The sequence below is a fragment of the Haliotis rufescens genome, unplaced genomic scaffold (genome assembly GCF_023055435.1).
Source record: "Haliotis rufescens isolate VD_foot unplaced genomic scaffold, xgHalRufe1.0.p SCAF_5, whole genome shotgun sequence".
In the NCBI taxonomy this organism is placed as follows: Eukaryota; Metazoa; Mollusca; class Gastropoda; order Lepetellida; family Haliotidae; genus Haliotis; species Haliotis rufescens.
The window spans coordinates 35084956-35111304 of NW_025964223.1; the positions used below are offsets into that span (position 1 = coordinate 35084956).

The 26349-nt window shown below is 42.1% G+C and overlaps 1 protein-coding gene across 3 annotated transcripts in view; it reads right to left on the reverse strand.

Moving 5' to 3' along the window:
* LOC124114713 (E3 ubiquitin-protein ligase SHPRH-like) overlaps nt 1–26349 on the reverse strand; it is a 460251-nt gene that overhangs the window by 135130 nt on the left and 298772 nt on the right. For all 3 annotated transcript variants that reach the window (XM_046475414.2, XM_046475413.2, XM_046475415.2), the window contains 3 exons: nt 21884–22060; nt 4427–4534; nt 1017–1156 (listed from right to left, as the gene is read on the reverse strand). In XM_046475414.2, coding sequence (XP_046331370.2) covers nt 1017–1156; nt 4427–4534; nt 21884–22060 — 425 coding nt within the window. The remainder of the gene's footprint in view (nt 1–1016; nt 1157–4426; nt 4535–21883; nt 22061–26349) is intronic.

Here is a 26349-nt window from a genome sequence, read left to right on the forward strand (position 1 = left end):
GAAACGACTCTCCTCTAAACTCATCGGTATCATAACTATATCAACTAAGAAACTTCGCCGTTCTTTTTGTCTGTTTGTTTATAGATCACGGTAAACCAATCAGTGTTCAAAAATGGGTAAAACAAATATTGCCTCCAAGTTTATTCTGCTGTCCTTGCAGACGGTAGCCCAGTCTCTTGTCACGCTCAGTTGCGTTGCGTATCATCTGGGTACTCACGGGGGAAAAAAAATAACAAAGGCAACAATCAGTCCCATGGAACTGCTTTAGATCAGTGCACCTTTAACAGGATCATGTATTCTCTTAATACCATCGCAAAACATCATGTAGAAGCCACAACAGTACTCATATTTTCCAACAAAATCACATCTAAAAATGAGACATCAGCAAGTACATATAATAAAATGTGTATTAACATATTTCGTCAGGAAATCAAAAGGTTATCTCCTTGTTATCACCTCCAGGTTCAGCTAAACATGGGTCCTCCTTTGGTCAAAAGTTTGTTCCCCCTCAACGCAGTGCACATGGGTATCACACGCGTGGCAGAATGGGTTCCACACGAGTGACCACGGGGTGCACACGGGTTGCGTACGCGTTGCCCATGCGTGTAAGGGGAATGAAGTTCTAGGCAGTAGTGTACCTACCACAGCAGCCACTGACAATGTCAGTTTGGTATTTACAAGAATTTTAGGCCTTTAGGTTTCAGGAAAAAAAGTTTATGAATGATGGACAATGGGTTATGACACACACACACATGAACTTTAAGCTCAGGGAAGCTTAGCACATTTTTATAAAAGTCAAAACAGCTAAAGGCAGCATTTGGCTGCTCTCTGACAATGGGTTTAGAGGCCTGTTCCACAAAAGATACCTGCAGTTATTTGATTTTCAAACATTTCAACCTTATCCAAACATGGTTGATAAACGTCTAATTCTGCTCTGAAAATGTAGACAGATGTAGACAGAAGGCACCATTTTCTACAGATATTATATGCAGGTTGGGCTTCAGCCAGTTACTTACCTTGAGGCCATTGATATTCCCACACCAGGGTTTGCATGACCTTCAATGTCATCTCTAACTTTCAGTACCAAGTCTCCACCTAGTTCCCGCTGTACCATTAATTCCAGCATTTGAGCCCACCACTCTCCCTCATGTCCATACTGAAACAAGTATATCATGTTATGCCTAAAACACTTACTGAAACACACACCTGCAGTTCCAGACTTCTGCTATGCCCCTCACCTTCCCTGAAACACACACCTGCAGTTCCAGACTTCTGATATGCCTCAAACACTAACTGAAACACACACCTGCAGTTCCAGACTTCTGCTATGCCTCTCACCTTCACTAAAACACACACCTGCAGTTCCTGACTTCTGTTATGCCTCTCACCTTCACTGAAACAAACACCTGCAGTTCCAGACTTCTGCTATGCTTCTCACCTTCACTGAAACACAGACCTGCAGTTCCAGACTTCTGCTATGCTTCTCACCTTCACTGAAACAAACACCTGCAGTTCCAGACCTGCTATGCCTCTCAACTTCACTGAAACAAACACCTGCAGTTCCAGACTTCTGCTATGCTTCTCACCTTCACTGAAACACACACCTGCAGTTCCAGGCTTCTGCTATGCCTCTCACCTTCACTGAAACACACACCTGCAGTTCCAGACTTCTGCTATGCCTCTCACCTTCCCTGAAACACACACCTGCAGTTCCAGACTTCTGCTATGCCTCTCAACTTCACTGAAACAAACACCAGCAGAATATATCCTATAAAAATCTCTGTGTGTATAAAATTGCCCTTGGTCTTCGATGAAATCATTCACAAATTTTATTCCCTTGTCGTACAATTTTCTCATGAAAATAGTTTTGTGCCCCACCCGGATGTTATCGTTAAACCAAACTGATTGAGACATAATGTCTTTGTTCAGTGAAACATTTTTGTTCAATCCCTCTACGAACATCCACCAACACTGTACAAGATCTATTTATTTATACAGGAAAGGATATGTGTCTTATGATCTTTACTCATTATTTCATATACGTTGTGTTTAGTGATAAGTGGGGTATTTAGAAAGAAAAGGTTCCGCCATTTTGACTTCGAGGCAAAGGCGCGTCTTATCATAGTTAGTTTCTGAGAATAAATCATCTCTTATTTTAGGACATTTTATGCCACCATCTTCTTTATCACATATAATTTGAGATCTTTTTATTTGGTCTGGTTTGTTACCCCAAATGAAACTAAAACATTTTTTTTTTAACCTATCAATAACGGTATCTGGCGGATTCGAAAGTGCTGAGAATAGATGATTGAGTTTTGGTAGTATCAGCGATTTAAGAACTGTATTTTTACCAATTGGGCTTAAACTACGTCCTGACCATATTGCCATAATGTTTCACATTGTCTAAGCTTACTTTCATAATTCATTTCAATCATTTCTTCCAAATCCAGAGAAAAATTGATACCAAGCAATTTAAAGGATTCCTGCTTCCAGTCTAAGTTTCCGGGGTTCGATCCCCGACTGCGTCATACCAAAAGACGTTCAAAGATGGTACTTGTTGTTACCCTGTCTGGCGCTCGGCATCAAGGGGCTAAACCAAGGACTGGTCAGATCGGAGTCAGTATACTGTGTCTGAGTGGGGTATTCATGTTAAACTGCGGCATGGTATCTCAGTGAGCTAGCACTATAAATCGGCATCAGTCCGGACTAGTACAAGTGCAATAATCTTGGACGCGACATTAAACCCCATTTCACCTCACCTCAAACACTTACTGAAATACACACCACCAGTTCCAGACCTCAGCTATGTCTCAAACACTTACTGAAACACACACCACCAGTTCCAGACTTCTGCTGTGTCTCAAACACTTACTGAAATACACACCACCAGTTCCAGACTTCTGCTATGTCTCAAACACTTACTGAAACACACACCACCAGTTCCAGACCTCAGCTATGTCTCAAACACTTACTGAAACACACACCACCAGTTCCAGACTTCTGCTGTGTCTCAAACACTTACTGAAATACACACCACCAGTTCCAGACTTCTGCTATGTCTCAAACACTTACTGAAATACACACCACCAGTTCCAGACTTCTGCTGTGTCTCAAACACTTACTGAAATACACACCACCAGTTCCAGACCTCAGCTATGTCTCAAACACTTACTAAAATACACACCACCAGTTCCAGACTTCTGCTGTGTCTCAAACACTTACTGAAATACACACCACCAGTTCCAGACTTCTGCTGTGTCTCAAACACTAAATGAAATACACACCACCAGTTCCAGACCTCTGCTATGTCTCAAACACTTACTGAAATACACACCACCAGTTCCAGACTTCAGCTGTGTCTCAAACACTTACTGAAATACACACCACCAGTTCCAGACTTCTGCTGTGTCTCAAACACTTACTGAAATACACACCACCAGTTCCAGACCTCAGCTATGTCTCAAACACTTACTGAAATACACACCACCAGTTCCAAACTTCTGCTGTGTTTCAAACACTTACTGAAATACACACCACCAGTTCCAGACTTCTGCTGTGTCTGAAACACTTACTGAAATACACACCACCAGTTCCAGACTTCAGCTGTGTCTGAAACACTTACTGAAATACACACCACCAGCTCCAGGCCTCTGCTATGTCTCAAATAATAAGTGAATACATGGTGTAATCCTCAAACCTTAAAAAGACACCATTTCAAAACATTCAGTTGTAGTTTCAGAAGAGACAGAAATTGGATGATGTGAGATACAAATGATAAAATGTAACAGTTTATGACTGCAGGACAAGAAAACAAATATGCCAGATTAAATAAGCTCAAACAAACCATTGACCAAAGAAGATTTGTTAACTTCTAAAGTCAACTTCACAATCAGTGACCTTGACCTAATATGTCAGCCAATCACATGCAAGAACATTACTTGTTGAAAACCAGATCACACTGCCAATACTTTCTGAATGAAACTATTTCATGAGTGAATGACTTTCAAAGTGACCTTCACATTTGACACAACCATAACATGTGACAGGTATTAAGTTAATTATAGAGGCTCTTTTGTAAGTGATTAATCATTAATTAATCTGATTTTTTGAGGGGGGGGGGGGGGGGAATTTGAATTATATTTCATACTTTGACCTCTTGTGACCTTGACCAAAATTATACAAAAGTGACACAAAAGTTGATACAGTAGTGATCACGCCTTAGAGATTATTATCATCATTCACATCATTAGCAAGTGGTTGAGAAAACCAATTGCAGCTGTGGTGGTAGAGCTCATATTTGATCAAACACATTAAGCACTGAGAATGTAAACAGTTTATTGTAGGTATTTATTACTATCCCTTACTTTGGAACTTATAGAATTTCTCTCCATACTCTAACTGGTGTTCCCCATACCCACCAACTGACCTCATCACTGGTGTCCTTCACACTGCACTGTGCTGTCCCAAGTGCCTCTTGGGCAGTTGCCACCTTGTTTTCAGCCTTCAACATGTACTTAGTACGCAGATCATTGGCCTGATAGAAGAGAACAAATATTAATTCAAATTGTTTATGTTGAGGAACATTTATGTTCGAGGTTCAGGCCCCAGGGGATGCAGGTGTCAGATGTTTTACCACGGTGCTGACAAAGTTGGAAACATAATCAGTGAGGACCACAATGAGAGTTTGCTGGCATGCCCAAAGAATGCAACTCTGTACAGTGAATTGTGGCGTCTTAGACAACTGGACCACCTTTGCCGTCAGTAATACTTCAAATAATTGAAGAACTTGTGCAAACACAACAAGCAATGAGATAAAGTACAAAATATTTAATACACATGATAAAAAACACATACATCATAATGGTTTTGGCACGAACTTGGGAGCTGACTGATCCTTATCACAGACGAGGAATGACCAAGAGCTAGGTACTGGTCCTGGAGCCGTTGGGGCGGCTCGGACGGTGGTCCGTGGACCGGGGCTGCGACCTGAGCTCTGGTGTGGACTTGGGGGAGAAAGGACACTTTAAGATGAGTGGAAATAGCCCAAAGCAAGTGATTGGATGGGTACCACCTTACAAGAGCGAGTGCCCCCAAGTTGTGCTAGGTGTGGTAAGGAAAGTACATGGTGTGCAACAATATACAGAGGGATCACAAGATACATCAACATCGTACAAAGGAATAGACCAAAACAACCGATTCAAAGTATCTGGTTGGAGATGTCCCCGTAACTAGGTATTTATGGACAAGTAATTAAAGACAACTGAGCATTCTTAATAACATCCTCTGGGGTCCGAATATAGCGTGTAAAACAGTCTGACTGCCCAGTGTCTTTATGAGGTGATCTTCCATACGAACAGTAGCAGTGGAAGTCGCTGTCCCAATGCGAAAAGAGTGATAAGAGTATTTAGCTGCGATAAGGCGTGCATGTTTCATGGTCATATTAAGCCATTGCAGGAACACTTGGCTTTCCCAACACAGTCAACAAACAGAGGATCACTGTCCCTGGCACCATGCAATAATTTTACTTGTTTCAAGCAGTTCAGATTGGCAAAAGGGCAAATGGTAGTGTGGTTGGCAAACAAGGGAATGACCATACCCTGTCTAAAAATGTCTGTCTTTGAAGCTTTGAGCACTAGAGTACACTTTCCTGTATTATGGTCTATGGTGACATCAGATAGGCTTAAAATGGTACTAGCATCAAAGTCACGAGAACATGTGAACTCTGCACATTGTAGAAAACCAAAGAAGGCAGTGGTGCACATGACCTCCATTACCAGATCATTGAGAGGTCTGAGCACCCCTTTTCGTAGTGTACACACAATCTTCTTCAGAACATAGTAGGTTATGGTTAAACATTTAGGCACACCCTGTTGTTGTAGCTTCTTGTATCCATGAAGTAGAGTTCATAGCTGATATAGACCACCAGTAGACACTAAATGGAACACTGTATGCACACCTGCCTTCAGATAGGTAAACCGGATACCCGCAAGACAGAATTTGACAGTTACATACTGTGGTTTTGCCTCTCCAAAACATTAGGCCACATTGTTGTAGAAGTGCAGAATTTACTGGTGGCAGACCTTGTGCTGTCTGTGTAAGGCTTGAGCATGTAGAGTACAGGCCATATCTCAGGAGAAAGTCAACATGTGACTGAAAGCCAGAAGCAGATTGTCTCGGTTCTGGCCCCCACTGCAGCATCCCATAGGGTGTCTAGGTGTCTTGCCAAACCCTTATCAACTGTGAGTGTTGTGGACACAGAGTTGCTTGTAGTGCCGCCTGTAGTGCAAATGCCCGAAATCTGTTGCTGGTAAGGTGTTCTAGGTAATAGAAGCTTGGTAGTTGGGTTCATCAGTGGTGAGAAAGTCATCCAGCAAGTGTAGAACGAAATGGACCTTGTAATTGTTTGTGAGGATCCAAACAATAGCTTGTGATATGCAATAAAAGATACGAGGGCTAGATCGACATCCAAACACAAGGCGCTTGTAATACTGATTGTCCCCACTAAATCCAAACAGTGACCAAAAATCTGGGTGTAAAGGAATTTGCTTGAAGGCGTCTTTTATATCCACTGTACACATACTCGCGCCTTTGCCTACTCGGTTCAGTTCCCGTATGGCATCATCGATTGTCACGTAGGTTAAAGAGCACATTTCCTTGTCTATCATACAATTAATGCTAATGATGTCATCGTTGTCATGTGGGGCTGAAAGGTCCAGAATCAGTGGTTTTTAATGGCTGTATTGTCCTTCTGCGATGCCCAGGGGGCTGACCCGAAACACATGGTAGAGTGGGGCTGAAAAGGGTCCAATAATGTAGCCCCGATCTAATTCTTGACGGACAAGGTTTGTTACGATATCGGGTTCTTTCCGGGCGCTCAGATTGTTTTTGCACTCCCAGATAAAATTGGGCACTGTTGCAACCATGAGTCAGTCCATCACACAGGTATGCTACAAAGGTCTGGTCAGGGTGACACCTTTGATGAGGAGAGAAAATTATAAAAACAAATCAAACATTGTTTCGTTTTATGTAACATGAACATTTAGTATAAACGCCACATGCTTCGCAGAAATCAGATCCTGGCATTTGTTTCACCTGCAGAAAATGAATTCTGACACGTGATGCATTGAAATCATCAGTGTAGGTTTTTCGTTTGTTCGAGCATGACACAATTTACCTTCGTTGTCGTAGACCAATATTCGTGGTCCTTAGAAATGTAATGTGCATACTTGCTCCTATAGTTAACCATATTCACAGTATGAGCATTTTTGATTAAATGCAATGTTTTTATACTTACCTGACGCTACACAGTGCTTCAGATTCCCTACCTTATACAAACAGACAGTACTGGAACGAAGAGACAGTTTAAACAGACTACTGCCCATGCCGAGGCATCCACAAGTTATCCTCCATTCACTGGATGACATCAGACGTAGAGTACACAATGGCCAACGGTAAGGTGGAGGAGGAGAACGGAGTCTGGGTGGGCCTATAGGTGTATCGTCAGGTTAGTATAAAAACATTGCATTTAATAAGAAATGCTCATGTTTTACCTTACCTGACGCTACACAGTGCTTTATTTGACTGATGGAAGGCAGGGTTACCGTGAGAAGCGCCAGGCACACTGAAGAAGCACAACCAAAACAGTCCGGAAGGAAACCCAGCAGGCGACAGCAAAGCGTGGCTCCTGGAACGGCAGGCAAGGGGATAGGATGCAGGTCAAGCCCTTTCGGAACAGAATGGTGGTCTGAAGGTAGAGAGAACAAAGCTTGACAGAGGGTAAAAGCAAGGTATTCCATGTCCGGCTCAAAAAGAGGGGGAGAAAACCGGACCAAAACTTTACTAGGTACCGACATAACAGTACCGAGCAACCCAAGAAGAACAGCACAAGGGATGGTCCTACCTTGGTAATAGGCATCAGCGGGGCCTGTGGGGCCAGTGGGGCCGCAAACAGCCACGCTCCTCGGAATCGGAATCATCGGGGGTTGGTCAGCTGCTGGGCCAGGACAAGTGGACCAAAGCTATGTGTACCCTCGATGTCCTCCACCGAAATGTTGCGAAGATAATGGCTGGCGAAGACAGTAGTAGATGACCAGACGCACCCCTCCATGATTGATCAGACGGAGACTTTAGCATGGAAGGCCAGCAAAGAAGACAGGGCATGCATCTCATGTGGACTGGAGGCTGTTGGTGGTGGTAAGTCAACACGAAGATAAGCCCTAAGGATAGCAGAACGAAGCCAAAGGGAGACGAGAGAGATCTCTGCAGAGCCACGTCTGAAAAGTGGGATGAACAGCCTCTGGCACTGCTTGCGATGCTGCTGAGACACCTAAAGATAACGTCAGAGGGCCTGAACTGGGTAGAGGGCGAGCTCCAGGTTATCATCAGCCGACGATCTCCAAAAGAGATGGGACGTGAAACTGCTAATCGAGTTGGCCGGGCAGTTGGTTTTTGGCGATAAAGTCCCAACAAAGGCCAAGGTGAAGCAAACCGTGAGGACACTGGTCGAACCAGACACGGGTCACATCAAAGGCATGAAGCTAACCCTGGCAGCTGTCGCAAGGGCCAGGAGAAAGCAAGTCTTTCTTGGCGAGATCTTCAAACGAGGCAGACGTAAGTGGAGCCCAGCATAAATCCTGCAAAACAACATTGAGATCAGTAAGGCGCGACCAAAAGCAGATCCAGAGGACAGGTCTGGGCCGCCTTCTGAATGACCTGGGGGAGAAGAACTGGGGGCGGAAAAGCGTACGCAGTTCGGCCGACCCAGGACAGAGCGAGGCCGGCTACCTCCCAAGCAGCTGGGTCCTGGACAGGAGACACGTACACGGCAATTGGTGGTTGCACACAGTTGCGAAGAGATCCACGTAGGGAGTCCCCAGGCGATCGCACAAGTACCGGAAGGCTTCTGGGTGGAGCATCCACTCTGTGGGGGATGGACGATCGGTCTTGACAGGGAGTAATACACCACCGTGGAGTTGTCCGATGCAACCATGAGACAGCTGTTGCAGAGGATCTCACGCCAATGACGAATCACCCAAATGACCGCCTCCAACTCCAGATTGTTGATGTGCCACGCACGTTCAGAAGGAGTCCAAAGACCAGAAGCGGTTTCACTGAGAAGGTGGGCCTCGAAGCTTGTCATTGAGGAACCACTCAAGACGTTTGATGGGACTAGTCACCACTCCAGGAACAGATGTAAGTGACGGATGGCAGGATCCATGGAGTGAAAAGGATAATGTTCCTTCCGAAATCTCGGAACTTGAATCGGCAGTGCCGTAAAAGCAGTGTCTAATGACCTGGCCACATCAGCTACCAACTGGTCATGTGGGAGAACTTGTCCAGACTCGAAAACTCCACCTGGGGAGAGGCGCCTTGTCCAGGCAAAGAACAAGGGAGATGATCTGCAAGCCAAGCAGGCATATCGGCAGGAGTGAGAGACTTGTCCAGTGATGTTTCGTTATAGTCTGGCACAAAAGGCTGCTCATCATCCGAAGGGTGGCGAGGTGACGTTAAGGGAGGAGTCCAGACGTCTAGCGTCCAGTGCAAGGACGCCAGGAGCACGTTGAGTAGGCGATGTTTGGCGAGATGAAAAAGCATCCTGGCGACCTTTGGAGCTCGGGAAGGTCAGGCGAACGCTGGCGACGGTCTGGCAATAGCTGACAAAGATTTGGCAAAAGCTGGCGATCCAGCGCACGATGGCAACGGCCTGGCGAAAGCTGGCAAAAGCTGACAAAGATTCAGCGACGGCTAGTGACTTTAATGGAGTTAGCAGTGGAGTCGTCAGGAGATTGGCAACAGAGACCAGAAGAACGGCGGGACGAAGTATCTGACGAGGGGCGGGAACGTCGACTCGGTGGCTGGCGGGAGCTGGCAAGATCCGAGCAGACGGGCAAAGTAGGTCGTCTGGGCAATGCTGAAGTAGTTGCTCCCAAAAGGCACGAATTGCTGTAGGATTCATAAAATCAAGCGGCGCAGATGGCGTAGATTGGGGAGGAGCACCCAAAGGAACGATCGTTGGCATTGTCAGATCCGAAGTCGGAGGGGCTGGATTCGACAGAGAGGGAGAGGATGGTGGTGGCGAAGTATCAGGCATCTTCCTCCTAAAAGCAAGTTGTTTCTGGCGACAAAGAAGCGCCTTTCTGTAAGAATTAAAGTCTGTAATTGACATGAGAGTGCAATCAGAGCAGTGATGATCAAATGTGCACGCAGGCTTGCAGTAACCTTCCCGAGTCAAGAGAGTTAACTGACTTTAAAAGTCTAGTTTCCACCCTTGCTGAACTAGGCTGGAATTCCTGGGCTCGATCGTAGCGCCACCAGTAGCTATTGTGAGTTATGGCCTTTCTATGCCTCTCCTACTGACCAATCAGATTCAACATCTCGTATCACTTGCATTTGTTTCAAACGAAACGGTGGCGCCTAGTAAAGACGATCTGATCGATAATCAAGATCTATATTGTGATAAAACGAGTCTTACATCGTGAAGTGCATCAAATCACGTGAGCACCTTGATTAAAAACATGAATAGATTTAGAAAATATCTGTTGACAACGAGTTAGCGGTGCAAATGCTTTGCAAATGCTGCAGTTGACCGAAATCTGCATGACACTTTACGAACCGGATTTCGATTTCGGTGCGCGATTTTAATTGGACTATGCATAGACTCATTAGTCCAGCCACAATGTAACTGCATAATACCAGCCTAGTTCGGCAAGGGTGGAAACTGGACTTTTATAGTCAGTTAACTCACTTGCCTCGGGAAGATGGCTTGCAGTAGGGGCAAAGCTGATGAGAGTCTTTTCCAGACTTGGGCCTTTTACATAAAGCACAACGCACAGAATACATTCTGCAAAAAAATGTAAATAGCGCATAAGTGTAACGAGCAGAATCACAGATGAAGCAAAACATGTGATTGGACAATATGTGAACACACAAGCTTTATATTATAACACAGTGTGAAGCACGACTGGGAGCAATTCAAAAACATAATACGTCTAATTAATAGGAATTATGTCAATAGAAAGTCATAATCAACAAAATAAATGAGAGATTCACAAATAGTTTAAGAAAATTACAGCAAAAGGTACATTAACGCGCTACCTCGTAAACATGAGATGCATGAAAGTTAAAATGGCGACCAAGGCGCGAGACGCGCAAAGTTATGCAGCCATCGAATTACAAGCTGTAAACCGCAAACGAGTGGATATATCAAGTATGGTAAGGATATATGGGTGTAACACCACCTGAAGACGAATGTGAAGACAATGACAAGGTAAGAAGAACTCTGTTCTGTATACACGTCTGTCCGTGAGGCAGACAGAAAAGAATATGAGGAGTGGGGGCCAAGGGGATAACTCGTCAATGCCTAGGCACGGGCTGTAGTCTTTTAAACTGTCTCTTCGTTCCAGTACTGTCTGTCTGTATAAGGTAGGGAAGATAAAGCACTGTGTAGCGACAGGTAAGGTAAAACGTAGGCTCTTCGTTTATTGGGGCAAGACACTTTACCCTCGTAGACCAATATTCGTGGTCTTCAACGAAACTAGTTGTCGTTTGACCAATATTCGGGTCTGTATAGAAACTAGATGGACCAATATTCCTGGTCCTTAGAAACGTAGAGTGTGTACTTGCTCCTACAGTTAATTATTCATTCCTGCATTCGTGGTCATTCGTGGTTTCTTTATTTTTCATTAAGAGAATCACATTTAATTCCCCATATGTCATAGGAAGAGAATCACGTTTAGTTCCCCATATGTCGTAGGAAGAGAATCGCATTTAGTTCCCCATTTAATCGTATTATTTCAAGAGGAGTCAAAAAGACAAAAGGTAGACATGTGAACATTGCCTTCCACTGCGCAACAAACATTGGTTGCAGAGCAAGGTTTTCTGCTTATTGAGTGTTTATCTTTTGTCTCTTTTACTTCACTTTGATAGTTCAGGCGGTTTCTTTGTAAATCAAATTTTATTACATTATCTGTGAATATTATTAGTCTTCATAGGCCTACATTTAAACCAGAATAATATCTCATAGTTTGGAATTAAAAGTGGATTCTAAAGGATCAGAATACTCAGAGGACGGTAATAAAATTGTGATAAAGTCCAAAAGTTCTAAATCAAAAGTGGATTCCAAAAAGACAGAATCCACAGATGATGATTTAGATGTCACTTGCTGCTTGAATAAGATCAAGAACAAGAACTTCCAACACGTAAAACAATCAGGGAAACAATTGATAAAGTATGTTCTCTTCACAGTAAAGCTGTTTGCATAACTGTAAAGCTCTTGAAGGCTTACAAAAAAAGCTGGTGAAGTTGATAAGGCAAAGAAAACAAACATTGAAATAGATGAAATTGAGGAAGACATAGATTCAGCTATTGACAAAGCACAAGTGTATCTTAGCAACACGTTGGATTCAAGTTTGTCTAAGTCTATGATATCGGGAATACCTGATATATTTCATTCAGAAAAAAGTCAAACTTCTCATGGAGCAAAAGGTAGCAATGGTGATGGTGCTCAGAGCTGCAGTTCTGATGGTAAGCACACACAGCAAAAATCCAAGAATGATGAACAGGTTCCACATCTCAAACCAGAATGTAATGGAACTCTTGATCCGGGGCTTTCGTGTCGCAGATGTCATAGCACAGGTAAGTTGAATCAAAACAGTATTGGCCAGGATCTGTGGAAGCAATTGAAACGAGTTTCAATACCTACGTTCTCTGGAGATATAAAACACTATGAAGGGTGGAATGCCGCATTTATTGCTTGTGTTGACAGTGCTCCAGAAACAAATGAATATAAATTGTTGCAACTCAAGCAGTACCTATCAGGGGAACCTGCACAGCTTGTTGCCAAATGAGGTCATAGTGCGGTGGCATATGATATTGCTCTTGACCGTTTGGAGAGGAAATATGGAGGCAAAAGACGACAAATATCATTAAAGTTAGAGGAAATTTCTAACGTCAAGCCATTATGCCCACGAAATGCCAGAGATCTAGATAAGTTTGCTGACATGCTAGATGTGGCAGTTGTTAGTCTCATAGAGGCTGACAAGATAGAGGAGCTAGGTAATGGTTGTTTGTATTCGTTGCTGCTGAAAAAGTTAACTGAAAGCATGATAGTTCAGTATATTAGATGGGTCTTTGAGCAACAAAGACAGGAATCTGTTGAGACTCTTCTTGAATGGATTATTCAAGAAGCAGAATTCAATACTGTAGCCTCTGAAGTTAAACATGGCTTATCAGAGAATTCAAAGACATTAGAATCTAGACAACATCAAAGAAAGATCAGGTACGTACTTTGGTGCACAAGGTGTAAACAAGGCACAACATTGTCATGTCTGTAAAAATCCCAATCACAAGATTTGGCAATGCAGAATATTTAAAAATCTTGATGTTCCAAAACGATGGGATAAAGCAAAGGAACTGAATCTTTGCTTCTGATGTCTTGGAACAAAACATCATGGACATTTATGTACCATATCAGATAAATGTGGTATAGACAGTTGTCAAGCTATTCATAATTGCCTGCTACATGACAATTACAAAAGAAGTAATCACAATACACACTGTAGTGGTGCTGGAGTAACTGATTAAAAAAGTATTATCTCTGGGAGTGGCACAGGGAACCGAACACAGACAACCACAATGTCCACATCTTCCCGAGGCAAGAGAGTTAACTGACTTTAAAAGTCCAGTTTCCACCCTTGCCGAACTAGGCTGGTATTATGGAGTTACATTTTGACTGGACTAACGAGTCTATGCATAGTCCAATCAAAATCGCGCTCCGAAATCGAAATCCGGTTCGTAAAGTGTCATGCAGATTTCGGTCGTGTGGAGGATTTGCAAAGCATGTGCACCGCTAACTCATTGTCAACAGATATTTTCTAAATCTTTTCATGTTTTTAATCAAGGTGCTCACGTGATTTGATGCACTCCGTGATGTAAGACTCGTTTTATCATAATATAGATCTTGATTATCGATCAGATCGTCTTGACGGGGCGCCACGGTTTTGTTTGAAGCAAATGCAAGTGATACAAGAGGTGGAATCTGATTGGTCCATAGGAGAGGCATAGAAGGGACATAACTCGTAATAGTCACTGGTGGCGCTACGATCGAGCCCAGGAATTCCAGCCTAGTTCAGCAAGGGTGGAAACTAGACTTTTAAAGTCAGTTAACTCTCTTGCCTTGGGAAGATGCAATGTCCACGATGAAGAAGCAATCTCATTTCTCTGCACTTAGTACCATTCCAGGTGTACTGAAGAATGGTTACAACAGATTAGTGGTCAATGCCTTGTTAGACGATGCAAGTACTCAAACATACATCAATGTTGCATCAGAGCTTGGTCTGCAGGGTATCTGTAAAACAGAAACCTTTGACAGTGTCCGTTGAATTTGGATTGGAAAGTATTGATGCTCAGTTGACATGCAGATAGTAGCTTTATCAACTACTAAAGTCACTGGCAGCATGAAAGTGTTTGACTGGCAAAAATATGCACAGAAATGGTCTCATTTAAGGGACATACAGTTTCCTAATTTAGGTTCACGGCCAATCGTTGACATACTGATAGGTATGGATTACCTGGAACTGCATTCCTCCCGTGGTGATGTCTGGGGTAGGCCTGGAGAACCAGTGGCTAGACTCACACCTTTGGGTTGGACATGTGCAGGGAATGTAACAGGGCTCCATGTTAATCCAGAAACAAGGGACAGGTACATTCTTCGTCAACAACATTGACACTGAACAAAGTAGGGAAAGGGACATGGATCTTTTGGTCCAACGATTTTGGGAAATAGAAAATGTTTCCAGTTCTAATCCCATCATCAGTGTGAATGATCAAATGGCTGTTGAATCTGTACAATCTTCTCTTCAGTACTGCAATGGTAGGTACAAGGTTGGGGTTCCTTGGAAAAGACAGCTGATGAAATTACTAGTAACTATGATATTGCTTTCAGTTGGTTGTTGAACATTGAAAAGAAGATGTCCAAAGACAAAGCCAACTCAGAGGCATATGATGATGTCATTGCACAATATATTGTAACGGAACAGCCAAAGACTGGTCGATAATTACTTGTGGACAAATTACTAAAATAAATGGATGTTGCCACCAGTCACAAAATGTGACAAAATAAATACCAGAGCTTGGAGACGAGGTTTAGCAAAAATATATCACAAGGATCTACAAAGTTACGAATGTCGAAACTAGCGAAATGCAGAAGGATCACACAACGAGTAGGTAAAGTTCAATAACGAGTTTATTAATTATTCAATGAACTGAAAAATCTTGTAGTTTGAACTGTACGGGAAACATCAGTTGCTCAGCACTGTCTGTCACATCGTGGCTCTAGAATCTGGTACTTGTTTGTATCCCTCCCACGATTGATATATCTGAACTGTTAAAACAATTAAACTGTACAATAAACTTTGAAACTTGAAAGTGTACGAACTTGGTTGCAACCGGAACTGGATCCATATAATGTAAACAATACATTTCGGAAGTCATGTGACCCAGAATGGATGACAATGAGGCCACACCTCCAAGAGCTGTCAAACTGCAATTTAAGTCATCATTAAGTCAAATCCTAATTAAAGCTTGGAATTAAATATATAGGATCGATTCTAGAACGATCCCTGTAAACATCTGTAGATAAAAACCATTGACTGTGATGGCATCATCACGCGACTTGATAATGTAAACAATCCGGTCGGAATGACTTTGGATCCCCCGGATCGCGATGACAATCGACGACTGTCAAAACATCTAAATATAGGCTGTAAACTGTAATATTTTATACGGACGACAAATCACTTGCGACTTGTGATAACTGTAACTGTAACTTGTAATGCTTGAATAATTACAATCTTGGAATATTCTGTCGGAATGAATCCGGAATGGCTGTCAGAGTCTCGGAACTGTCAGACGTTATCCGGACGTCAACAAAACGTCCTCCGGATGTCCACAAAGGGAAATAATCACTAATCCACAATCAAATACTTATAGAGCCAACCATGTATTAATATAAGCCATTTAGATTAAAAGCTATACAATACAAATCTCTTAGAATGCGAAAAATAGAATTTAGCTGTGACATAACCCTGGAACCCTACCTTGCTTGTCAAAGTAAAAATTGCCGCCCCGAAGTTCAACTTGACAGGTCTATTTATAGGTGACGAAAGGTCACATGATACGCAAACGTGACGTCAGAAAATCCAAGATGGCGACTGTAAACATGACTGACGTGACTCGCGTCGGAATTTACTGTTATACTTGATTCTGTAACTTGGAAAAAACACTGCTTAAAGGTTTGTCATCCTAATAACATACAACATGATGCTGGTACCATGGTTGAAATGAGTATGATGGCTGGGAGTTGTTCCACTGTCATAAAAGGCTGTAAGTGTGATCTTTGAAGTACCTGTTAACCTTGCTAGAACAGGAATTTTTGTTACAATATCAACAAAGGTTACATCAGGAAAGAGCCTGAAAAAGAAATTTGAGAAACGAAATGGTTCTTACCTCATTGTTTTGACGTGAAACCAGACAGAACAACAACAAAAGTCAGAATAGTCTTTGATGCATCAGGAAAATGTAACAGTCTGTCCTTGAATGATACAATTGATCATGGTCCTAAGAGATTTTGCTAAGCTTCAGAAAGCACCCAGTTGCGATTATTTGTGATATCGCTGAGATGTATCTCCACATTGTAATCTGTGAAGGAGATCGTTCTCATTTCAGATTCCTTTGGAGAAGTATGGACCAGTACCAAACCCCTGATGTTTACGAATTTACCAGAGTTATGTTTGGAATGAATTGTTCTCCTTTCTTGGCAGAATATATTTCACGAGAACATGCCAAACATCACGAAAGAGAATTCCCTTTGGCTGCAGAAACAGTTCAGCAATCCACTTACATGGATGATAACATGGATTCAGTAGAAAGTGATGGTCAGGCAATAGAACTCTATGAACAGCTAAATGCCTTATGGAGTTCAGCAGGTATGCATGCCAGAAAATGGGTGTCTAATTCAACACAGGTTCTAGACAACATTCCTCTTGAGGACAGATTGAAGGAGATCAATATACATATGCAGGAGTTGCTTTCAGTTAAGGCTCTTGGTCTGACATGGAATGCAGAAAGTGATGACTTTCGTTTCTGTTACCATGTCCAAGGCAACAGTTTTAGCATGACAAAAAGAAACTTTCTGAGAGAGACTGCAAAGCTCTTCGATCCTCTTGGCATTTTGGCACCTTTCATCATAAAGGTCAAAGTTATCCTCCAAGAAATATGGACAACAGGTGCTGGGTGGGATGAAGTTATCAACCCCCAATTAGAATAGAAAGCATGGCAGTGGTATCAGGAAATAGAACTTCTTAGATCGATTCGGATACCAAGATGCATTCAAGTGGCTTTTGATATAGAAAATACAATGCTGCATGTTTTAGCAGATGCTTCACAAGAAGCATATGTGGCTGTTGTGTATGCAGTCACTATGGACAAAGGTGAGGTGGTCTCAGGCAATCTCGTAGCTGCAAAGAGTCAGGTGGCACCTCTTAAAGGGGCACTGATCTAACGGAATTCCCCGGACTGGTTGTTGCCTTTGTTATTGTTTTTTCCCCGTGAGTACCCGGATGATACGCAACAAAAACTGAGCGTGACCAGAGTCTGGGCTACCGTCTGCAAGGACAGCTAAATAAACTTGGAGGCTGGAGGCAATATTTGTTTTACGCATTTTTGCATAAACACTGATTGGTTAACCGGGATCTATAAAGATTTCGACAAAGGGCGCATGTTAATTAATTTCTTCAACCTAAACAAACAGACAAAAAGAACAGCGGAGCTCATCAGATGTCGTCATTTGGAAATACCCCAGATGGTTATAGTTTAATACTAAAAAAAAGTATCCATGCAGTGAAAGCATTTTCGGATTTTGGATTGCGTCGATAATACGATATCTACTCCCTTGTTGTCATCTACGTTTTCTCGTATAACCCTACACTTGTGTATTTGTCGCCATTCACTTGATGCTCAGTTAATGAATTTATTACAGGTACAATTAGTGGTAGCACCACTTAGATTACCTGACAAAGGTTCCCATTTGGCATTTATTGTGTCTGGGGTAATTATTCAATCTAAATCCAGGTTTGAAGTGAGGTGAAATGTGTGTTATGTAATATGCACGTGGCAGACCAGTAAATCAGTAAATCAACGGATCGTTCCTAGTCATCAAAGGATTAACAGAAAATACGTTGATTGATTAATCACTGTTATTTTGCACAGTGGATATGTCAAAGTGAGTGTTTACATGTCTAGGTTTACTAAAACAAAGGGAATACACTCATATCATGGCGTGAAGTGCCGATGTAAAAACAACATACTTTGTTCAAAGGGTTAACTGATAATACGTTGATTGATTGATCATTGTTATCTATCACTCAATGGATTTTTTAGGAACCGTGGACGTTATGATAATAGTTGTCAAGTGGGCTTTCTCAGCTGACCCTTGAGACTTGACACCTATGTGAAACACCTGAAACAATCCAAGTGATCAGTTGAGAAACGGACACGGGTTAAAATACCCCAAAACAACATGTATTTTTAAAAATATGTGATTGTTACAGAGACACGTGACATCGAATAAGTTTCTTTGTACAGCTACAGACGAGTGGGATATTGTTCCTTTGTGTGGATATTCATGGATACATTCCTCGAACAAGGAAGCTGCCAAAAATTTATACACATAAATTTGGTAGGTTGTAATTATGGTATTTGCATTTTGTTTTCCTTCATTTGCTGTAACATTGAACCGATTCGTCCTTGTTTCTCTACTTCTTGGTTAGGAAATTCTTCAATGAGCGATAGACGTTGTTTTCCTTTGTAAGCGTGTATATATTACCGTCAATTTGTAAAACGTGATTCTCTCAGGCAGTTTATAAAATGTGTAAATATTTCAGTCATTTTGACTAAAAAATCTGTCCAGATTGATTAAGACGATTAAAAGGGCCTACAAACATCACAACAGATTATTATGTAGGATTAGAAGCCAAACAACATAGAAATGTACTTTTCAACGTAACATTTTCAGTCTCTTGGGGATGACATTAAACAACAAAATGTTTGGAATTCGTTATCATAATAATACAGATGGAAATGTTTTTCAGTCACTTTGTAAAATAACTGAATATTTAGGCGTTTAATAAATTTGAAAATGTTACACATTTTGACAGTAAAAAAATATACACACTATATAAAAGCAATGCTCAGGGGAAATATTCACTTTGTGTTGCAAGTCAAAATAGTGTAAACGAAAATCGCGAAAATTACCAAGCAAGTGTCTTATCAAAACTTCGTCACCATTACCGATGCTACCCACAAAGATACCTACATTTCCTTATTATCTCGAAAACTGTATTTCATTTTGTTGATCAATGTGACCATACGCCCTTATTACTACCCATACAAGTGACTAATGCGCTTACGAATTGCGCAGCAGAGGTCGCGAACTAGTCTAGATTTCTGCTATACATCCGGGTACTCACTGGGAAAAAACAATAACAAGGGCAACAACCAGTCCCGGGGAATTGCGTTAGATCAGTGCCCCTTTAAAGCAGTCAGTATTCCAAGAATGGAATTGCTCGCAGCTGTCATTGGAGTTAAACTTCTCAATGCTGTTGAAAAAGCCTTGGCAATAACACCTCAGTCTGCAACACTATGGTCTGATAGCTTAAATGTGTTGTGGTGGGTGAAAAGTCTGAGTAGAAGTTTCAAGTCATTTGTGGCAAATCGTGTTGGATACATCCATAAGAATACAAATCCTAGTCAGTGGAGATATGTTCCCTCACAACTGAATCTGCAGATATTGTCAGCAGAGGTGCTCAAGTTCAAACATTGGAGAACAGGAAATGGTTAAAAGGCCCTGAATTCATGACTTCAACTGAAAATGATTGGCAAAAAGAAGTTGTTGACTTCAGTCACTGATAAACTTGAGAGATGAATTCCTCATTCGTGGACAGAATGGTCAAGTTAGAGTTGTGGAGGTTCAAGTTGGACAATCAAAACTTTAGAATGGAACCGTGATACAGAGAATTAATTTTCCAGTTCAATGAGGCTGCAAAAGAAGAAGATTTGGCATATCAGATCAGTATTCTTGTACATAGTGAAAATAGTGGAATTTTGATCGGGATTGTTAGTTCGTTGGTTTGTTAGTTTGTCTTCGTGTTGAAATCTATTGGTATTAGTTGATAGACATGGGTGTATCATCAAGTGGGGGTATGTTGAGGAGAGAAAATAATAAAAACAAAACAAACATAGTTTCGGTTCATGTAACATGAACATTTAGCATAAACGCCACATGCTTCATGGAAATCAGATCGTAGCATTCGTTTCACATGCAGAAAATGAATTCTGACATGTGATGCATTGGAGCAAGACACGCTTTACCTTCATGGTCATAGACCAATATTCCTTAGAAACGTAAAGTGTGTAATTGCTCCTATAGTTAACCATATTCACAGTGTAGGCTTTTCGTTCGTTGGGGTAAGACACACTTTACCCTCGTAGACCAATATTTGTGGTCTTTAACGAAACTTGTTGTCGTTGGACCAATATTCGTGGTCTGAATAGTAACTAGATGGACCAATATTCCTGGTCCTTAGAAACGTAAAGTGTGTACTTGCCCCTATAGCTAATTATTCATTCCTGCATTCGTGGTCATTGACCTCCCATAGTTTCATTTTTCATTAAGAAGAGAATCAGCCAATTGTTAATTGTTGACACCATGTCACTCATTGAAAGTAGTGTTGGATTTTTTGCAAACCAATTTGTTGTAATATTTTCCGAAGCAAATGGAGCACACATGCAGAAAGTACAGAATATGCATGCAGCCACTGTCCTTGAAATTGTTGCAGACTTTCTGTCCCTGGTACCATATTTTTTGTCGACCATGCAAATCTGTGGTGCTGTTTGTAGTGCTAGTGGAGGTAGCATTCTTTTTCCCAAAGGTATATTGTGGGCCAACTTGTTCGCGGGTGTTCGTCAACACGGATGGACATGTGGCTGTGTCGTGGCTGATGCTACTGCACAGGTCACATGACCTACAGCAAAGGCCAGAAGTACTAGTATATATTCTGGTGTCCGGAACGCCCCAGTTGATGTGCGTACCCCTCAGGAAGGAACAGCACGTACAGATGACAATGAGGAATCGGGTGAGGCATATTGAACAGCGCTGCCCCCTCTTCAGGCCGTTTGGTTATCGTTAAAATTCTCCTTGTACAGTTGTAAGATCGTCTTCCTTCCCCATGATGCAGGCACTGTGATGCCTCTGGCTCAGGTCAACTGTTGTCTGGTAAGGAACAGCTCTGCCTGTCACACTCGCTCCGACCTGTGACCCTACATGTCAACTGTTGTCGGAAGTTTCACGTGATGCAGATGAAACATTTTCTACAGGAACAGCTGTCCTGGTTCTCCTTGACGTCCGTTTCGGTGCCATTGCCGGTGTTTTAGGTACCTTGCTGACATGCAGGAGGTGGTGCGTGCCAGCGGCAGTAGGTCACAATAAAGTTATGGCAATTACTGTCGCGAGTCTTGTTGTCCTTCTAGTTTGGGAGAGGAATGGAGAGAGACAGGGCTTTATGGGCAAAGAGGCTCATGTGCACATGTGTATGCAAGACATGTGCGCATGCGAAGAGGGGGAATTTTGAAACATTACCAGGGATAGTTGTAGGAGTAAAATGTACACATAGTTGTGAATAAATTAAATTTTTAATACACAGTACAAGCATGTAGTAAGTAGAAACAAAATACATTGAATTTGCACAAACCACAATATCAAATTATCATAATAGTCATACCTGTTGATTAATGATCTTGAGAATAAATTGATTTGGGTAAAAGCACTCACCTGTTCATGGAGTTGATGGTCCCTGAGTGTAGGGTGAACATTGGCTGGCTTTATCATAAGGATCTCGTGAAGGTTGTGGAGGGCATGAAGCTGCTGTAAGTCATCTGTCTTCAGGCGACCTTCATGCTCTGTCACTGACCGCAGCACACAGCGGTAGTTCAACACTGCTTCACTGTACTGTAACACAACAGTTGATCAATCAATTAACAACAAGTATTTGTCACAGAGTGACGAAATATCCCCCGCCTGTACACCATAGTACCAAATATGAAGACAATCCAGCGATTAGTTCTTGAGATATTGTGGCAACACCGTTTTCCAACTCCAAAAACAGATTTTCCTGCTGTGACCTTGAAAATGGGGTCAAGGTCACCAAATCTGACAGGTGTATGCGGTGTCTGTATATACACTATAGTTCCAAATATGAAGACAATCCAGCGATTAGTTCTTGAGATATCGCGGCAACACCGTTTTCCAACTCCAAAAGCAGATTTGCCTGCTGTGACCTTGACAATGGGGTCAAGGTCACCAAAACCGACTGGTGTCTGCGATGTCTGTATATACACCATAGTTCCAAATATGAAGACAATCCAGTGTTTAGTTCTTGAGATATCGCGGCAACACCGTTTTCCAACTCTAAAAGCAGATTTGTCTGCTGTGACCTTGAAAATGGGATCAAGGTCACCAAAACCGACTGGTGTCTGCGGAGTCTGTATATACACCATAGTTCCAAATATGAAGACAATCCAGTGTTTAGTCCTGAGATATCGCGGCAACACCGTTTTCCAACTCTAAAAGCAGATTTGTCTGCTGTGACCTTGAAAATGGGATCAAGGTCACCAAAACCGACTGGTGTCTGCGGAGTCTGTATATACACCATAGTTCCAAATATGAAGACAATCCAGTGTTTAGTTCTTGAGATATCGCGGCAACACCGTTTTCCAACTCCAAAAGCAGATATGCCTGCGGTGACCTTGAAAATGGGGTCAAGGTCACCAAAACCGACTGGTGTCTGCGGAGTCTGTATATACACCATAGTTCCAAATATGAAGACAATCCAGTGTTTAGTTCTTGAGATATCGCGGCAACAAACAGGTGGGACGTACGGACGGACGTACGGACGGTCGTGAATACTATATCCCCCGCTTCGCGCTTTCGCGCGGCGGGGGATAATTATCTGTCTGTTTTCAAAGGATTTTTCAATAATCTGAAAAAGACATTTCAACAAGCTATATGTCAGAACTTCTTTTTGTATGTGATGGATCATCTGGGACATACATATACATATACATATGTACACTGAGTCATTGTTCAGAAACTTTCATTAGTTTTTCATGAGACAATGCTACATATTCAAATTTATACAGACAAAATCACTAAATCATCAGCGTGCAAATCAACAACAGTTATAATTGTAAATAATTAAATTACTACAACATCTATTACACCAATGCCAGAAACCCTGTATTTTGGCTGTCATCACACTATGAAATCTTCAGATTTTCAACAGAAGTACTCTTCGCTGTCAATTATCCGTAACCAGTTGAGATACTCATGGTATCTCCCTTCCTAAAGCTCTGTGCATGTGCAGCCAGAAAGTCTTCACTTCAGCAACCTATATGCAGATCATTTGGGAGTTGGGGAGGGTTACCATAGATGTAAAAGAGGTAGTAATTTTTAAATTATTAACAATTAATATTGTCTGAAAGTTCATACAAATACAAAACCTCTATTACATCAGAATGTAAGCAAGGGATTGGTGGGTTCTGACATCTTGTTATGCTCTGGAGGAGTTATAGTCTGAAGTTAAAAAGAAAATTAACCAAAGAAACAAGTCAATATAAAATTGTTATTAGGAAACAGCACAGAGATACGGTGCTGTGGTGGAACTTGGCGTTCTGGCAAATATGAAGGCGGAAATACACCACCATGGGTACAATTAGATGTCCCACATCCACTCCTTGTACTGGACTGAAACATACGGGAGCCTGTTGCTGATGCAGGTGGCAAAAAGATCTCGATGTTGGGTATCCCATGTCGCCTTGATCTATACTCACATGCAAAAGAAACACAAGTCGAGTATGCAGTATTCATGTTATTTATTTTCAACAGTAAAGACAAGAAATACTATTAGGGCAAGATTGACAAAAATTTGACTGAAGACAGTTTAATGGATTAAATGGCAGATGACATAATTGTTTTTATCAAATGTTAAGGGCTTACACAGTTTCGGGTCAATACCAAAAATGTCAGTCAATACCTGGTGTGATCACCATTAGCATTGATCACTGCCACACATCTGTACATTGAGTGGATCAGACGATTTGTGAAGGCCCTAGGGATCCTCCTGCACACATCCAGAGCAGCTGTGCGTAGTTCATCGGCAGTTGTAGGGACTGGGCGCACATTGTGCAGACACCTTTGAACCTCATCCCACAAGTGTTTGATGGGGTTCAGATCAGGACTGAGGGCTGGCCACGGTAGAACACGGATGTTGTGTTGTTGCAGAAAGGCCATTGTAGCTCTGGCAACATGGGGACAAGGGTTGTCCTGCTGGAAAATGTGTTGTTGATGTTGTGGAAAAAATGGGACAACGTGGGATCTGATCACTTGGTCGATATACAGCTGAGCAGTGACGCCGTGTCCCCGACCTTGACCAACAATCAGAAAGCACATGGGTCCAAGTCTTGCATTAAGTCCAATCCCTGCCTATATCATGAGGCTAGGTCCACCCCATGGATCCCTTTCCACAACGTTTCTGTCAGCACAATGACGCCAATTGTGATGACCCTGTGCCCACTGAAGTCGTGCTTGTCGATGCTGTGGTTGGAGAACAGGACGACGTGCTGGTCGGCGACATCTGAAGTTGTTAGAACGGAGACGTCGGATCACAGTGTCCCAGCTAATGTGTCGATTAGGTGTTCCTATGGTCTGTCGAGCACTTTCACTTGCAGTTAGGAACGGATGTCGCTGATATTGACGGGTAATCTGCCGATCTTGTTGAGGTGTGGTGACCCTAGGATGACCGCTCCGAAGAAGGTCATCTGTGGTCTGTGTAGCATTGTATCGATGCAGGAGACGGTAAATTGTGGTTATGTTAATGTTGAAATGACGGGCAACATCTTGGACAGACTCTCCAGCTTCCAAACGTCCGATAGCCTGGTTTCTCTGAATTTGAGTTAGGCGTGGCATTGTTGACCAAGAAGTGGTAGGTCCATGAATCGGCCACAGTTTTATACCCACTACAGTTCGTGACAGTTCGTGCATTTTAGATTTCGTGAGAAATGGGTGCATGATACCCAAATATTCATTGAAATGGTGCGTTTCGGCGATTCGTTTTTTATGTTGCGTTTTTACTCGGGGCTTCCAAAATGCAACCAAAAATATTGATAACACCATCAGGCTTCACTACATGCTAAAACTCGTATCAATTTATGGTTCCGTGTTTGTTACCGATTTGCTTAAAACCACTTGTGTTTCTTTTGAGTGTAAGTATATTTGAATACCTCGGGATGGAGGGACCATTTCATGGGCACTATGTTGTTCTTCCGACAGGCAATCTGCATTGATGTTTAACTTAACCCGGTATGTGTAATGCTTACATCCTGCAGGTCATCAAGTCTGATAAGGCAAATGATTCGACATCGTACCCCCTTAATGCTATGTATACACTATACAGTCAAGTCCCGTTAATCCGACATTGTTGGTTGCATATGATTATGTCGGATTAATGAGTATGTCGGATGAACGAAATAAGTAGTATAAACGTTCGTGATTGAAAATTGGACAACTACATGATAGATAACGATACGAACACGTAGGAAAATGAAAAATGAAATATTCATATTGTTGTGTTAAATTGTCAGCGGAATATGTTTTCTAATCATGCAACCTCTAAAGTGTAACACAAAACTACTGTTACGGACTGTATGACTGATTCAAAATTGGCTGATTTTTAAAGCATAGTCTTGAATGGAAGTCGCTAATTTGAAACTAGCGCCGCAATCCTTAAGAAATCTGCTTTCTTAGTGGCTAATGTCCACTTCCTGTAAGTAATTTCATTGGTCGGTCAAAGTTCGCGAATGGTTGTTCTCAGGTGACCTGTAATGGGATGTTCTCAGTGGTAGCAAGAACTTGTATCCGAGGTAAATGAGATTGAGGTAATCTAGGCATATGATTAATCCTGTTTTTGTTTTTTAAAGCAGTAATTGTTTATTGTTTATCTCTGCAGCTTTGTAATATGCAGCTGCCAGCCAACTCGTCTTGCATGAAAAAACTGGCTGTGTACTCGCGGGCAGAAAACCACAGAGTACGCTGATCATTGTGTCGGATTAACGAGATTGATTAATGAGTGCTTTCAGCAATTCGTTGAAAATTAGATGTGTCGGAGTCGGAGTACGTGACTGTCAGATAAACGGGTCTAAATAGCACTGGATGAATCGGTTCCCATCATTTGTGTCGGATAA